This window comes from Poeciliopsis prolifica, unplaced genomic scaffold, assembly GCF_027474105.1.
Source record: "Poeciliopsis prolifica strain line A6 unplaced genomic scaffold, Auburn_PproV2 SCAFFOLD011, whole genome shotgun sequence".
Lineage (NCBI taxonomy): Eukaryota > Metazoa > Chordata > Actinopteri > Cyprinodontiformes > Poeciliidae > Poeciliopsis > Poeciliopsis prolifica.
The window spans coordinates 11,354,950-11,371,862 of record NW_026562386.1 but is presented as its reverse complement, the minus strand read 5'-3'; the positions used below and the strand labels follow the sequence as shown (position 1 = coordinate 11,371,862).

The 16,913-nt window shown below is 38.1% G+C and overlaps 1 protein-coding gene across 3 annotated transcripts; it reads left to right on the top strand.

Moving 5' to 3' along the window:
• The first annotated feature begins 126 nt into the window (after nt 1-126).
• Nucleotides 127-16,792, top strand: LOC129364228 (paired amphipathic helix protein Sin3a-like). Of its 3 annotated transcripts, none has more exons than XM_055036760.1 (21): nt 128-328; nt 2,619-2,843; nt 2,963-3,151; nt 3,276-3,382; nt 3,532-3,847; nt 3,939-4,190; nt 4,277-4,429; nt 5,224-5,379; nt 5,498-5,584; nt 5,701-5,819; nt 5,908-6,133; nt 6,365-6,481; nt 7,133-7,371; nt 7,446-7,629; nt 8,033-8,615; nt 9,371-9,540; nt 9,679-9,852; nt 9,932-10,024; nt 11,833-11,927; nt 13,803-14,010; nt 14,933-16,792. In XM_055036760.1, exons 2-21 carry the CDS (start codon nt 2,658-2,660, stop codon nt 15,149-15,151), a joined length of 3,873 nt encoding a protein of 1,290 aa, XP_054892735.1. In that variant the 5' UTR covers nt 128-328; nt 2,619-2,657; the 3' UTR covers nt 15,152-16,792. The 3 variants fall into 3 exon arrangements, with proteins under 3 accessions (XP_054892736.1, XP_054892735.1, XP_054892734.1); XM_055036759.1 differs by having other exon boundaries at nt 3,936-4,190; XM_055036761.1 differs by lacking the exon at nt 14,933-16,792 and having other exon boundaries at nt 127-328; nt 3,936-4,190; nt 11,833-13,920.
• Nucleotides 16,793-16,913: the final 121 nt, after the last annotated feature.

Sequence of the window (16,913 nt, the reverse complement as noted above, 5' to 3'; positions counted from 1 at the left end):
GCCTTTAGCGAGATTGTTGCTCACTAGCGTTACAGTATTTGTTTTCATTCTGGAATTCTGACCAATCTCAGGTCGATGTGGGCGGAGACTTTGCCGCCTTCACAGCAGACCACGCCCCTATGTTCAAGGAACAGCGCTTCATACATACACTGTTGTTAGCGACGTAGCCACTACAGTCAGTTACATTTCTCACATTTACGTTTGCCAACGCTTCTCAAAACTTTCCTTCTTTTTTCATCACCGCCTGATAAATGCTGGAGTAGCAGTTTTCCAGTCGGGGATCCTATACATCGGAGTGCAAAGTTGTAGTTGTTGGCAGCCGATCTAGGTAAGTTAATTTATGTTAGCCGAGGTAATGGGGTTTGGTTGTTGTGCTAAGGTAGCCAGCAGCAACATAACCTTGCCGAAAAGACGTAAAAAAGAACCAGGCACCAGTCGCTTTTCCGCTGTGATAGAATCGTGTCGCTCTGTTTTATTCCATCTTAAAACTGAGGACTTTAGCAAAGGTAACGTTAGGCTGCAGCGCCGAGAACTTACTGAAGCTAGTCGCCAATGAGGCTAGCAACGTGAATTAGCCGATGGGCTAGCGTTAAGCAGGCTAACCTGATGTATTTTACTGTTAGTTGGTTTTTGCCTTTTCCAGTTCAATGTTTAAGTGGGTTTTGTTAAGAGACTATTGTTTCTGAAAAAGGCTCTATTTTTGGAAACTTTATCAGCAAACTTAACGCTTACTTGAACGTGTATGCGACGTTTGAAAGCGCAAGCATTAGCCTTCGCTAGCTTGCTAGCGGTCTTCGAGAGCTAACGATACTTAAGATTAGCGAAATGAATGACTATCAATATAACTTAATTCAGGCACCGTGGCGTACTGTTTACGAAAAGTGACTATTGAAACGATCGATTACTGCACGACTGTAAGTAAGTTTTCTTACATGTCTTCTATCCAGCACAGAGGGTAATGTCAGTTAAGCTCATCAGATGTTTGAATAAAGTGCTCTTTCAGGAATAACCCGATAGTGACAAGTTACTACTTTCTGGTTCTGTCTCGCTGTCAACTTATAGACACCGCCATAACTTGCTTGCCACATAAACTGAAACGGACGAAAGTCAACGTCAGCCATCAGACCAGCGAAAGCGGTCATCTAGCCGAAAACGGATAGCTCGGTGTTTAGCACGGAGGGGGAGGGGAGACGAGAGCGCTGCAGCGAGCGACAGTGCCAGCAAAAATGGAGGCATAAATCGGATAAATGTTCGTTTTTTTTGATGCGCTGCTGTACTGATATCGCAGCCTTTCGCCGTCTGGCGTGTTTGCTTCTCGTTTCGAAGAAGAAAAACCGAAGCTAGATGTGACAAAGACACACTATCTGCGACTGAAACGTTTACGCTCTAACACCGTGTTCTTCCCGACGGTGGTGTAGGGCAATGAGGCACAAAGACTACCCTCCTCTGGCTAAATCGGATGACGTTTACTTAGGGACCGTCAAGAAATTACTTTCTATGTATAGCTGTGCTATTTTGTAAAAAATAAAAATAAAAAAAAGAAAGAAAGAAACGTAAGATATATTTAAGGCGCGAAGGAAGGCTTAAATGACCAATGTAAAATAAAATACCTTGACCAGTATTTGGTGCTACTGAAAAGGGCAGAAAATAAAACATGTCTAATTCCCATGTAAAGGGATGGGAATTAATGTGCAGCCTCCTAATTAATAAATTAATCTCCAATAAATATTAAACTAAACAGCAATTATGAGAAATTATAAATTAGAAGCAACAAAATACTGAAACAAAGTCACATCTGAAAAAACTTTAAAAGAAATTAACATTGTACATTTTACCAAGTTTATCCATGTAGGGTAAAATAAATGCAGTTGAAATTCTGTGAATGTTTAAGAATGTGATGACGATACTGCTTCACTTTTCATTCACTGTCATGATTTCCAAACCATTTGGCAGTTTTTTAGTTGTAGAAAGTTTAATTTGCTTTTCTATAAAGTGCACTGAAATTCCATACAATTGGTGGGATATACATAATCTTACATATTTTTAAATTAGTTTTGATATTGCTGAAATTGTTTGCATGGTAATGTATTTTATGTCTTTTTGTAATGTTTGTAAGACGTTAATTTAATTTTGTTTGTCTTAGAAAATAACACAATGGCTGTTTTGTAATGTCTCTAAATTGTAATTTAATTGTAATGTTTGGTGTTGACCCAGGAAGAATATTCTCTACTATGATGCAGACGAATTGGATCCTTAAATAAACAAATACATCATATGCATATAGATTGTGCTTTCTCAGTACTTAGGATGCAATACTGTACATAATCTAGACTTGTTATTGAAATGGAGATTGCAATTTTGTGTATTGTGCAGACCTTGCTATGAATGACACCTATCTTATGAATCATTGCCGGCTGAAAAATATTGCTCACTATGTCGCAAATAATAGGCTAAAAATCCAGCAACACGGACAGTTGCGCTGTTCACTGTTTACTGAGGTGTGTCAGTGGGCGTTTGGAGATTTGTTTCACAGTTTTAAATCCTGCACTGCCCTAATGACTACATTTAGAAAGTAGGTGAGAAAGTTTAAGAAGTATTCTTGTGTTTTTTCCTTTCAGCTCGAGTAAAGTATGCTCTAGTCTGAGTATGTGTATACCATGAAGAGACGTGCAGAAGACCCAGAACCGATTTTTGTGCAGCAGCAACCACGCCGTCCCCCAGTTCAAGCTATTGGAGAAGGCTTTCAACGGGCTCTTGTCCCGGCCCCACCTGTTGTTGAGGCTGCTGCAGACACCATGCAGCCCTCAACTGGTATACAGTACTCTCTGCCCCAGGCCTACCAGGTATGATATGAGGCAAATATTTACATTGTAACATATTTTTTTAAAAGTCAGTGACACTTAGAAACTTGCTTTTTATGCAACAAGTATTTACTTGGTTCTGTTCTATTTCTACCTTAAAGGTGCCTACTATGCCTCAAAGCACAAGTGGGCACGGGCACAACAATGCTACACCACTTATTGGCCCTCATACACATAGCCTGGCTGTGCAGTCGCCGGGACCTGCAGTGGTCCCGGGTCATGTTCATCCCCCCACACCCATAGCTTCAGTGCAAGGACAGCAGCAGCAACAGCAATTTCAGCGGTTAAAGGTTTGAAAAACCAAATGCTTTTGGCTTAAGATGTCAAAAAAAAAAAAAACTTTGTTTGATAATGTATTTCCACAACAAACAGAACAGGGAATATGCTAATATATTTCAACTTTTTGCTTTGTAGGTTGAAGATGCCCTGTCTTATCTGGATCAAGTGAAACTGCAATTTGGGAATCAACCTCAAGTTTATAATGACTTTCTCGACATAATGAAAGAGTTTAAGTCCCAGAGGTCAGCTTTGTTTTCATGGGTTGATTCTGAACAAAAAAAACAAACAATAATACTTCTGTGTTTCAAATTCACATTCAGAACTGATGTTTTTGAGTTTCGTTAAAAGTACTTTAGGTGATAATACTGTGTCAATGATTCTGTTTCTGCAGCATCGACACTCCTGGAGTCATTAACCGTGTGTCGCAGCTCTTTAAGGGGCACCCAGACCTCATCATGGGTTTCAACACTTTCCTGCCGCCTGGTTATAAGATCGAGGTTCAAACCAACGATCTGGTGAACGTAACCACACCTGGTCAGATACACTACATAACTCCTCAAGGAATATCGGTACAAAACATCCCAGCAAATGGAGGATCTAGCCAACCAACCAGCCTCCAACAGCACCAGAGTCTCCCACAGACCAGCCTGCTCACCAACCCTACCCCAACTATCACCACTCAACCTGCTTTAAACAAAGCCAGCAAGGTGGAATACTTTTTCACCTATCTGTTGATTGTAGTAGTTTGTGGTGGTTTAGTAGCATAACATATTTTTGCGTTGTTGTTTCTCTCAGCAGCTTATTCAGTCTCCGGCCCACACACCCACCAGCCAGCCGAATCCATCCATCCCGTCATACGCCTCACCACGTTCTCCTTCAGTTCAGCCCCACACTCCCGTCAGCAGCACCCCATCCAGCGGGCCACCTCTCCAGAACAACCAACCTGTGGAGTTTAACCACGCCATAAATTACGTCAACAAGATCAAGAACCGCTTTCAGGGCCAGCCGGATATCTATAAGGCCTTCCTAGAAATTCTGCACACTTACCAGGTGAAGAATATGAAATTTTAATATCTCTAGAACTTCAAAAGAAAGTTCAACTCACTCCTGCTTTCTTTGAATTCTAAATGTTTTAGAAAGAACAGCGTAATGCTAAAGAGGCAGGGGGGAATTACACACCTGCTCTGACTGAACAGGAGGTTTACACTCAAGTGGCCAGACTTTTTAAGAACCAAGAGGACCTGCTTTCAGAATTTGGACAGTTCCTGCCAGATGCAAACAGTTCAGTGGTGAGTCTCTGAATGCAGACACAACATTGTTATGCAAAACTAACTGGATCAGTGTTTTATTAGTCACTGGACTTCTAATAAAAAATTACCTTCAACTGTTAAATACCGCTGGATCTTCAAAAGTTAAAGATTTAGAAGAAGAAATCTTAAATACGTACAGATTTTCCCAAATAGATCTTAAATTCTATTTAATTATGCCTTAAATTTGCTTGACATTAACATTGAATAAATTACCATACTGTGATGAAGTTAAATAATATTGTAAATATTTAGCTGAAATAACTGGAATTTTGGTATTTGCCTGCAACCTATGTGATTACAATGTTACCTTGTAAAGGCCCAGCGAACTGCTGGCACTGTGCTTGACTTACACAGTGCCAGCGCAAGTCAAGCAGGGAACAAAATTCTGAAACTGGAATAATGTATGCTTAAAATTTAAATCATAATTGAAATTTTACTGAGATAAAACTTTCAAAAATCTTAACCAAGCCTGAGTCTCTATGGTTCAGAATTTCATAACAATTTATCCAGAGTGAGGATGTTAAGTAAAACATTTTGTTTGACAAGCAAGACATTGTTTTTGTCTCGCATGCTTGAGAAAAATTTAAAGCTTTCATTTGAAATGTAATTATTTAATTCAGATATTTTCCTTAACATGAATGTTTATATTCTGTTGAATTCCTTTTTATGTAGTTTCTCAGAAATGTTTTCTGACACAAAATTACTTTTGGATTTTGGTTCTTTTTTTTTTTTTCCATTTTGTCTTTAATTGTGATATGCACTTCTCTGTGTAGTTGTTGGGGAAGAGTCCTCCAGACAGAGCCGAGTCAGTCCGTAATGATCACGGTCCCACAGTAAAGAGACCCTCGCTGAACAACAAACAGAGACTGAACCAAAATGGTCTGCCAATCAGGAGACCTGCTGGAGTGGGATCCACACCGCCTTTCAAGGTACACTAAGACATCTATCAGTTTTACGGATCTTTAAAATATAACAAAAGTTGAACATTCGTTATGAATTGTAGTTTAGCGGATGTTTAATTTATGAAACATGTTTAAACTTTTGCAGAAAAAGGCTCTTGTCCTTGGTAAGGCCCACGGCATGGCTGAAGTTGGTAAACTCAGCACAAGCACTGAAACTATGTTCTTTGAGAAGGTCAGCTTTATTATATTTAATATTTCAAAAAATCTTGCTTGAAGTAACATTTTTATAATGTTTATAATAAAAATGATCTAAAATCCAACTTTCTTTGCTGAAACAACAAAATGCAGGTGAAGAAGGCTCTACGGAGCTCAGAGGCATATGACAACTTCCTCCGATGTCTGCACATCTTCAACCAGGAAGTGATTTCTCGCACTGAGCTGGTCCAGCTAGTCATCCCATTTCTTGGGTAAATCTGTGGTTTCTTGTGTACCTCTTGTACCTGTAGACATTAATCTAGTAACGTTAACCTCAAGACTATCCTTGTATTTTCACAGAAAATTCCCAGAGCTTTTTACTTGGTTTAAGAACTTTTTGGGCTACCGTGAATCTAGTCACGGGGAGCTGAGCCATGCAGAGAGTTTACCCAAGGAGCGCTCTACAGAGGGCATCGCCATGGAGATCGATTATGCTTCCTGCAAGAGGCTGGGGTCCAGCTACAGAGCACTGCCAAAGAGTTATCAGCAGCCTAAGTGCACAGGAAGAACACCGCTGTGCAGAGAGGTTAGAGATGAGTTAAATATGTCCCATCATGTTACCAAGACAACTTGACCACACCATTAAAAAAAAAAATATATATTGTGTATCTTAAATCTGAGTCATTGCAGTCAGATACGCTTAGCTATTAAACATTCTTTTTTCTTTTCTGTGTGACAAAATGTCTACAGATCAGAATAAGAAATTAAATTATTTGATGCCTTTATTTTTGAATCTGAATTAAATTCTTTGTTTTAGGTTTTGAATGATACATGGGTATCTTTTCCATCCTGGTCTGAGGATTCCACATTCGTGAGCTCCAAGAAGACTCAATACGAGGAGCATATTTACAGATGTGAAGATGAGCGCTTTGAGGTGAGGAATAATCATTCTGGTCTTTTGCATATCTGGTTCAATGTCATATTCTGTCTCTTAGCAACTTTGCAACCTTGTGTGTACTTTATTGGGGTTGTGTAAGAAGGACCAACACAAGGCAGCAAGTCATTCTAAGGTGATGAACTATCACTGCAAAACCAAAGGTGGCATGGATCTCAGTAGGCTCAGTGAATAAAATATGTGTCAACATCTCTCATACTAAAGGGTTAAAAACATTGATTGGATAATAGTTTGAAATGTTAGTTGTTTTTTTTTTTTGTTGTGAAAATTAGGGAATGTTTTCTTCACATATCGCCTTATATTTCTGCTTTAGCCATTCTCTAGTCTGCTTTGACCAATCCCCCTGTCTGCTGAAGAAAGGCATCCCCACAGCATGATACTGCCTCTACTATTTGAGTGATTGTGTGTCCAGGTTTTGTTTTTCTCCATAAATAGCATTTTGTGGGTAGGCTATGCTTTGTATTGTGCTGTCACATAGAATCACAAGAAAAGGCCTTGAGATTTGTAATTGCAACTTGGAGAAAAACATGGAAAGCCTATTTTTTTTTCTGTGCAATTTGGCATCTGGGTAGCCAGGGACAACTTGACACTTTTAAAAGAGGAAATGCATTTTCACCATATTCTCTGCAGCTGGACATTGTGTTGGAAAACAACCTTGCCACAATACGAGCCCTGGAGACGGTGCAAAGGAGGCTGTCCCGCATGTCGGCTGAGGAGCAGCTGCGTTTCAGGTTGGACAACACGATGGGCGGCTCTTCCGAAGTCATTCACCGCAAAGCCATTCAGAGGATATATGGAGACAAAGCTCCCGACATCATTGACGGCCTCAAGAGAAACCCTGCCGTGTCTGTACCCATTGTTCTGAAAAGGTAATGGTCTCACTTTTAACTTCCTCAACATGCCGTAGCCTGATGAATCCTAACGTGTCTCATCACCTATTCAGGTTAAAAATGAAGGAAGAAGAGTGGAAAGAAGCACAGAGAGGGTTCAACAAAATCTGGCGGGAACAGAACGAGAAGTACTACTTGAAGTCACTCGATCATCAAGGCATAAACTTCAAACAGAATGACACCAAAGTGCTGCGCTCCAAGTCTTTACTTAATGAAATTGAGATGTTATATGAAGATGTAAGTAATTTTAATGATTTTATTCTATGTGTACTTGATTACAATTGTTTTGGAAGTTTTTGTTGTTGGTATAATCAACTCTGTGTTATTGAAGCTAGAGGTGTCCGATACTGCATATTAATTTGGTATCAAACTGATAGTAAATACAGAAACCGCACCAACAATAATAATACTGATACAGATTTCGTTTGATTAAGCTTGATAAATTGTCAAACCTCCACCAAATTCTTATTTTTAAAATTATGAGAAAGCTTAGGGAGTGCATGTGTATGTGCAAAAACTACATTTCACAGCTGAGAGAAACTAGAGTTGTGAAATTGTGTCGTTTATGTTTGTTACCTTCTATAAGACATAAATGAAAAACTCCAAAACTGACTTCAGTTTTCTCTGCTGTGTATTGTAGCGCCAGGAGCGCGCCTCGGAGGAAACCGCCGCCCTGCCCCCCAGCGGCCCTCACATGACTCAGACCTACGACGATAGCCAGATCCTGGAGGATGCCGCTGCTCTCATCATTCATCATGTCAAAAGACAAGTGGGCATTCAGAAAGAAGACAAGTTCAAGATCAAACAGATAATCAATCATTTCATCCCCGACCTTCTGTTTGCACAACGTGGCGAGCTCTCTGACCTGGAGGAAGAGGAGGAAGATGAAGAAGAAGAAATGGAGACGAGTCAAGTCGGCTCCAAGAAGCACAACGGCCTTCCAGGCCGCAGTCCATCCAAATCCAAGCTCTTGTTCTCCAACACGGCAGCTCAAAAACTGCGGGGCACAGATGATGCTTACAACCTGTTTTTTGTGAACAACTATTGGTATGTCTTCTTCCGCCTTCATCACATCCTCTGCTCCCGTTTGCTGCGGATTTACGGGCAGGCCGAGAAGCAGATTGAGGAGGAAACCCGTGAGCGAGAGTGGGAAAAGGAAGTGCTGGGCCTGAAAAGGGACAAGAATGAAAACCCAGCCATCCAGCTGAAGATGAAAGAACCGAGTAAGAACGAGTTTTAAACTTTATCTTTAGCATTCTTATCTAACTCACACAGAGCTTCTGTATCTTCAGTCCACTTAAGTTTGCCAATCCTCATAGTATTCTTAAACATTATGATACTCAACAATGTTGGAGACTGCATGCTTTCCTGAAATAATTTTATTCCCAGTTCCATTTATTAGAAGGAAAAATAATTTTATTGAACACCAGATTGTTTTGAAGTAGACATGAACCAAATCTTTCAGATGCTTAACTTTTAATTATGTCTGCAGTAAATATTTGGTCATAGGTGTCAATAAATGTTTAATTTTAGCTGTTTTTCAGTTTTTTCATGAAGCAATTGCATTTAATTCCCACACCAGATAAACACAAAAAATACCACTCGTTTTAAGATCTGTTTTTCTGGTAGTAGATATTTACAAAAAATATATACTCCAGCAAAAAAAAATTGTTTATAATTTTTCAGAGGTTGTGTAGTATTTTTGGCTCTAAACTAATTTTATTTAGCTGGACTGAGGACAAAATGGCTCTTTGGACTGTAAAGGTTGCAGCCTCATTGAATGGACTGGATAAAATTGTATTTATATCTTAGAACTCTTTAAAAAAATGTTTGACGAAATTTTACTATAATTTATAAGAAGCAAACTTTAAAATGAAATGCATTTCTTTACACTGAGCTTAACTACCCTGTTATGGTGCAGCTTATATTACAGTCTACACCCAAATAACTCGGTGTTCATGGTGTTTTGTGTCTGCAGTGGATGTTGATGTTGAAGACTACTACTCCGTGTTTCTGGAAATGGTGCGAAATCTTCTGGACGGGAACATGGAGCCGGCTCAGTACGAGGACTCCCTCAGGGAAATGTTTACCATCCACGCCTACATCGCCTTCACCATGGACAAGCTGATCCAGAGCATCGTCCGGCAGGTCAGTACTGTAAAAAGCACTGCAGAAAGAAATGTTCTTTATTTTCCCTTTAAATGTTCTTTTTTTTTCTTCTTGTTGTTGTTTATAGTCAGTTTGACTTGAGGCATGTGTCGCATACTAAAATCAATATGTTTTCAGCTCCAGCACCTCGTCACCGATGACATATGCGTGCGTGTTACGGACATGTACCTGACTGAAAGTGCCAAAAAAGCTACAGGGGGCGCTGTTTCCACACAGACGTCCAGAGCTACAGCGGAGGGGGCCTACCAGCGGAAAGCGGAGCAACTCATGACAGATGAAAACTCCTTCAAGGTATCAAACAGCAGATTAAAAATGATTGTATCGCAGTCCTTTTAGGAGGTTAGCCACTGACTGCTGCTGTTTTGCACAGTTGATGTTCATGAAGAACCGAGGATCTGTGAGCGTGGCGATGGAGCTGCTGGACACAGAAGAAGAGAACTCTGATGAGCCAACAGACGCAGAAGTAGGAATCAAAAAGATTAACCTTTTTTTATTATTGTTTTTTTAACCCACTCTCTATGTTAATCTGCAGGTTGGCAAGTGCATACATACTTTTAAAAAAAATCACATTTTAGCTGCCAAGTATTATGTATTTACCTGCACTCTAATCTAAACATTCACCAGTTAAACTTTCTTGAAAGCTGAGAGGTGAGTTTTGTGTCATTGCAGTAATTATAATATTTCTGATCTGTCCATTTGGCCTGTCGCGATAAACGATAAATCAATTAATCGCATAATAAATTAAAACTATCGACCTCATTTCAATTATCGGCTATATCGTTTCTTCCTGCCTTTTTCTCTTACTGTTGATGACACTGAATGAAAAAAGGCTCAACTCCGGTGCTCTCCACTGATCCTCCCTTCCTTATTTTCTCAGTGTAATGCTCAGCGCGCGCTGCACGATCTTATGTCGCGGATTGTCGACCCATTATCAAAACCTGAGAGACACTTTAGCCGACAGAAATCCCCGGTATAACGGTTCGATCGAACCGTGTTGTGTCCAACAATGGGCACAAAATAACAAGTCCAGTTCACTAATTTTGAAACCAGGCATTAATTAATTTCTTACTACAATCTACCTGCAATGCATGTAGCTAGTGTCAGTCCTGACTGAATGAAAATCATTATAACCTATTTATGTCACGTTAACAAAGAACAGCTGAAAAGTTACCGAGTTTTCCGGTAGAAATTTCGCTCCAACTCCTCCCCTAGTTATTGTCGGATGTGCCGTCTTCTCTATTTAAATGTGATGATTACTGAAGGGCAATATATTATACAGACTTCATAATCTGCACTCTTGGTTGAATGCAGTATTTATTTCCACTTTGGCTTTATGTTGTTTAGGTTTTATTCAAGTATATTTATTGTTAATGGAGACTGATAATCTATTTTATTTTTGTTTTTGGTTGTTTTATTTATTTTGTGTATCAGTCCCAGTGTTAAGTGTTCTTTTGAAAGTAAAGTGTATCTATCTTTGGCAGAAAATCACATGTATTATTACGTAATTTCCATTAAATCAGTGTAAAAAGGTCTTCAAACAATATTATCGTTTATCGCAATAACTTTTTGAGGCAATTAATCGCCCAGCAAAATCTGTTATTGTGACAGGCCTACTGTCCATGCAATCTACATGCAAAGATCCCAGTTTGAAGATGATGTTAGCTACTAGGAGTGTCCCGATACAACTTTTTCACTTCAGACACAATACAGATATTGCTGATTTGCGTACAGGACAATATAATGCGATATCAGCATGAGTCGTGCATACTTTTATTATTTCTTTTGTATTTTGGAATCTTAGAGTAGGCTCAATCAGGTGGTATTAGTCAAATATAACAATAGTCAACAATAAGTTTGAGAAGAGCCGGACAGGAGATTAAAAATTTATTACTAACCAGTATCAAAGATTATAGATGCAGGCCCATAAAATCTGATAATACCTTTTTGGCTGATATTTTACAGATTTCCAACATCAGTATCAGATCAGCTAATATTTATCACTGTTGCATGTTGATTCTGGCTGAAGAAAGTCATCTTTACAGAGATACAAAGATATATGCATGCAGAATTTTTTTTCTTTTCTGTATTTTTGGTATAATGTCTGACTTTTCAAATAATTTAAATTGTCAGCCATTTTGGATGCTTTATTTTTTGTCCATAATATTCTAAAATGGAACATTATAAATTAAGAATTTGGAGCAAAAAAATAAGACTGTACATGTGTAATTTTTCAAACTTTTTTGTTTTGTTTTCTCCTCCTTCTCTTCACAGAAATGGTCAGACTATGTGAGCAGGTACCTGAACTCAGATTCTGCTTCTCCAGAGCTACGTGAGCATTTGGCCCAGAAACCAGTTTTCCTGCCCAGGTGAGACTCCAGACATGTCTCCCTACTGTCTGTGCTCATTCGACTTTGCTCTGAGTCTCTTGTTGCATCATTTACAACATGTCAAACAAGCCTCCAAAATCAACTCTTTACCAGAGATAAATGCAAGGCCAGACATGCAGAGCTTTTTACAATCAAATATAATGTGGACATTGTAAGCTCTACCTTTTTAGTAAGAGAACCACACGGGTCGCAGGAGTTTAGAGTTTACCAGAGTGTAACGTTTGAGGTCTTAGTGTTGTTTTCACTTCGAAAGATGAACACTGCCTTTCATGGGAGATTGCACTTTATTTGGTCATTGTTTTAGAAAAAAATCTACTTATTCATTTATTTAACAGAAATCTTATTTATTACGAAGGACTTTTTAAAAATATTGGTTTGGGTTGATTAAGTTGAAACTGTTTTTTACCTTTTTAAAGAAAAGGAGGAATGAGTTAGATTTTTCACTTTGCAATTCAATGAGAGATGCACCGTTTAGTTTTCTGGCTGATTTCCTAATGGTCAAGTTAAATTTCAGTTTTTTCTTTAGTTCTTTTAATGTTGGCTTGAGCGACCAAACTATTAACTTTACTAGCTTAACTAAAATCTAAAATATGGGAATAGCGAGGTCTTTTTTTTGTTGTTGTTGTTTTATCTTGTCATTCTCTTTGTTTGTGAGTGTATAACGTGTTGTATTTGCAACTTTAAATGGCCGGATGTTCTTACACCAGCAGATGTTCTTACCCCAGTGTCTGCTGGTGTAAATCACACACCACAGTTGCAGCTTTTGGGAATATATTTTTCATTTCTGTCAAATAATAATGATTATTGTAATCATTTTGTTTGTTTTATAGAAAAAAAATGTTGGTAAAGCAAATGGTCTGAAAAGTCTGTACAGAAAAATAGGGTTTAATAAAATGGATGTTTAAATAATTTGTTCATAGTCGTTTCTTTCCTGATGCCAGAAAGATGGAATGTTGCCTCTGAAATCTTTTATTTCTGCTGTTTTTTATTTTAAGAACAAAAATTCACTCACTGTTGTGTGTTTTCTTTTGTTATTGTTTTTGTTTTTCAACTCACTTGTTCTTGGCTATAATTTTTCATCGGAGCCATCTTTTTTTTCCTCCGTATCATCAAATGTGGAGGGGATTACTAGCATATTTGATTAAAGAAATAAGTCATTGCATAGATTCCCAATGAAAGGGAAATTCCTAAAGTTCTGTTTCCATCGTCACATTTCATCCTTCTCAATACATATTTTAGATATGTATATGTCAGGCAGCAGTTTTATAGTGTTTCTCTTCAACAGTTTATTTTATAAATTGGCCTCACTGTCATGTCTTTTAAGTGGAGCCCTGAATGCAAAAAAAAAAAAATGCTTCTCGGCTTCCGTCCTCACTCATCTATCCCCTGTGCGGTAAGTACACATTTAAAACCTTGATTCCAGTGGGATGAATAATTGCATTTGTTTTGGCTCCTGCACAAAAATGGGATCAATCAACACTTGTTTAGTTTTTATTATTTTATTTTGAAATCTGAACAATGTGTCTGTGCAAAAAAGTAAGAGCACAGTGCAGAATTATTACGACTCGTGCTTCTGCTGCTCCTTTAGATCCACTTTTCCCTCGAATGATTTGACTCCCTAAAAATTAAAGCTGATACTTGGTGAGTTGGAATGCGTTGGTTGGAAAAATTGTTTTCTAAAATATGATTTCTTTTTTTTTTTTTTCTTGCCTGCATATTGTGTCAACATATAAAAATAATACCTGATTTAAAGAATTGTATTCATCAATATGTATGATACAGATTTCAGAGTATTTTTACTAAATTCAATTTGTTAATATCATCTAATAATGTTTTTTGTATTTTCCTGTTAAGGAATCTGCGACGGATACGGAAATGCCAGAGAGGATGGGAGCAGCTGCAGCAAGAACGCATCACTAAAGGCTCCTCCGACAAGTCGCAGGATGGCAGCAGTGAGCTGAAGATGGAGTGCATGTTCAAACTAAACTCCTACAAAATGGTTTACGTCTGCAAATCAGAGGACTACATGTATAGGCACACTGCGCTTTCTAGAGCTCATGAGGTGAGAACAGGCAGCTTTTTCTTTTTTCTTCTAAAGTAAATATGTATTCACTTTTTCTACTCGGTTGATAATCGCTGTCAGATCTTTTAATAGCAACAAGTAGTGCGGCTAATTCTTAATCGACTTTGTGCGTCTTAAACTCATTTGCAGCTAATTAGTCTTTTATAAGATCACTGCTGTTGTCTTTTAGCAAGAAAGCCCTTAATAGGAGCATAGCTGTTCAGTCTTTCTGCATGGATTTTACATTAGGGGAGAAGTGATTAATCAGTTTAATTGATTATTGAGAAAATTGATTAATCATTACCTTGAATATATACGCTTAAAAAAGGAAATTTTCTGTAGTCTTTCACAAGATAGATTATAGTTCACAAACTGTTTTCCAGACTTCATAATAAAAGTTTTCTTTGCTTCAAAATATTTTTTTTTCAGAAAAAAATAACAGCTGTTTTCAACTTAATATTTTAAAGGGAAAAATAGCTCTGCATGAACTCAATTGATGTCTTTAACACATATCAGACGCATGAAGTGTACTGAGACAGGACTGATCCTTTTTGTTTCCTGGCTGGGTTTTACGAGGAGCTGTGATGCCTCTGAATAGTTCAGATTCCAAAAGAACGAACGCTGGTTGCTAAACCCTAACACTCCCAGTGTGTGTTCCAGTGTGTGTTGTTTTATAGTAAATAATTAAGTCGCACCAGACATGTGTCTGATGCTGCCGATGCGTGTTTGAATGTTAATTATGTTTAGTCTTGGTTGTGATTCGTTCAATGATCAGATTTTAAAAAATAAACAGATTTTCAGTTGCAGCCTGAATGATCAGGGCAGAGCAAGTGAAAAACCGGCCAATTAGTCGCCGGACGATTTCTCAACTAATTTCTGTTGTTCTTGTTTATTTTTTCCCCTCTTATTTGTGTGGTTTTAGTCCCACCAGCGGGTAAACACACGTCTGCACGGCCGCTTCCAGACCTGGCTGGACTCCTGGGCCCAGAAGCATGTGACTCCTGAAATGGCCACCAACACTCACAAGTGGCTGATGGGAGATGTGGAAGAGGGACTGTTGTCATGCACCACCACATGCAGCCCCGAAGTCCTCCACTATCTCAACATCAACAAGTACCGGGTGCAGTACAGGACACTGTAGTTCAAACAGTTCATACGCCTGCACACTTTAAAACTGCCTGAGGTGAAATTGTTTTTTTTCCAACCTTCCAAAACTGGACTCTGCTGCCAAACGATATTGGTTTTTACTTGTTTGTTTTCTAGTTCAAGATTTTTGCTGCAAATCCTGCAACAAATATATTGGAAAAAGCCACCCATCAGAGTGCTAATATGTTCGATAAAAACACAGGAAGCGGCTCTCTTGCTCTCATCTGGGCTAAAGTTGAATTAAGATTCTCGTCACCGAAACTAAACAACTGAAGGATAAAACCGTTCACGTTCTGTTAACTCCAGCTGTAAACCTCTTTAGGCTTTGAATGTTTTCAGTTGGGGGTGAAGGCAAAACGATGCACTATACAGTCAGTATAAAAATATGTATTCAACATTTCTGGCACCTGGTCGACATTAGTACCATGTCAGCTCTGTGTGTCAAGAACAATAATTTATAATTGCCCAAAATGTTTCTTGTAAATATGTTGTTTATAACTAGATTTCTTTTTTTATCAGGTGTCATTGGTGTGTAGCATACAGTTTATAAAAATATATATAGAGTGTCAACATTTAGCCAGAAGATGCAAAGACTTTTATCAAGAAAAGGCAGTTTTACTGTTTTTTTTCTCTGTTTTGTTTTTACCAAAAGAGGTTATTTACAGACCTTTTTTAAATTTTAGTCTGCTGAACATCTTCCCAAAGTGTTTTTGTTTAGTAAAAAAAAAAAAAAGAGAGAGAAAGAGGAAAAAAAAAATTACTCATTTATAACATAATTGGATCCATTTTATGTGCATTTCTATTGTCGGTTTTTAGGACAACAGTTTTAAGATGATTGAATGTAGCTGAGTCTAACCAGCACTTCAAACTTTTTCTTGTTGATGAACTTTTCAAAATTATTTACAATCCGTGCAGGAGGGTCGGTAATGTCTCAGACGATCGCTAATAAACTGGACGCAGTTTTATCTTTTCACAGTCTGTCGTCAACAACAACTCTTTGGTTAAATGTCAGTGTTTTGAATTGTGTACAGTTTAAGGATAAAAACACAAGCAATAATTTCTTGTCATAGTTTATTAAAGCTAACTTGTATTTCTTGCTCGAATACAAATGTGGATATTGAATGCCCATAAAAATACTTTTTTTGTTGTTGTTTTTTTTTGTCCTTTCTTGCCTTTTAATGAAATTGGGAATGTTTTTGATATTTTAGATGAGATTAGATGGAAGAGAGAAATCCGTCATATTTAATGCTGGAATGTGAGTCTCACATTAAAACTGTACATGTGTGCAACAGAATATCATTTAATTTCACACATGAAATGTTACATGGGGCACAGAAGTTAAGATGAACATAGGCATCACTTCCTAGACAGTCTGTTTTTCTGAAGGTTCACTAAAGGTAGCGGTCAGTAATATAACCCGCTGCAGACAATTTTGAAATAGTTTAATACCTGGGTTTTTATTTTTCTATTTGCCGTGTTTGTTACAGAATTACAGAGGAAGTCCCTGGGGAGGCGATTGTACATACAGAGATTGTTTACACCTTGTTTAATGTGTCACTTCTCTTGACTTATATGATGTTGTACATGAGTGTTAGTATGGTGTTTGGCATTAAAATATCCTTTGAGTAGACAGAAACGTGTTTGCCTTGGTTTTTAGTAACACTTTTTGTACGTCATCTATTTATCTTGGTTTAGCTCTTTCTCTGTGTTCTTGCCTGGATTCCCCTTGGATACTTTGGCTTAGTCTTATCGACCAA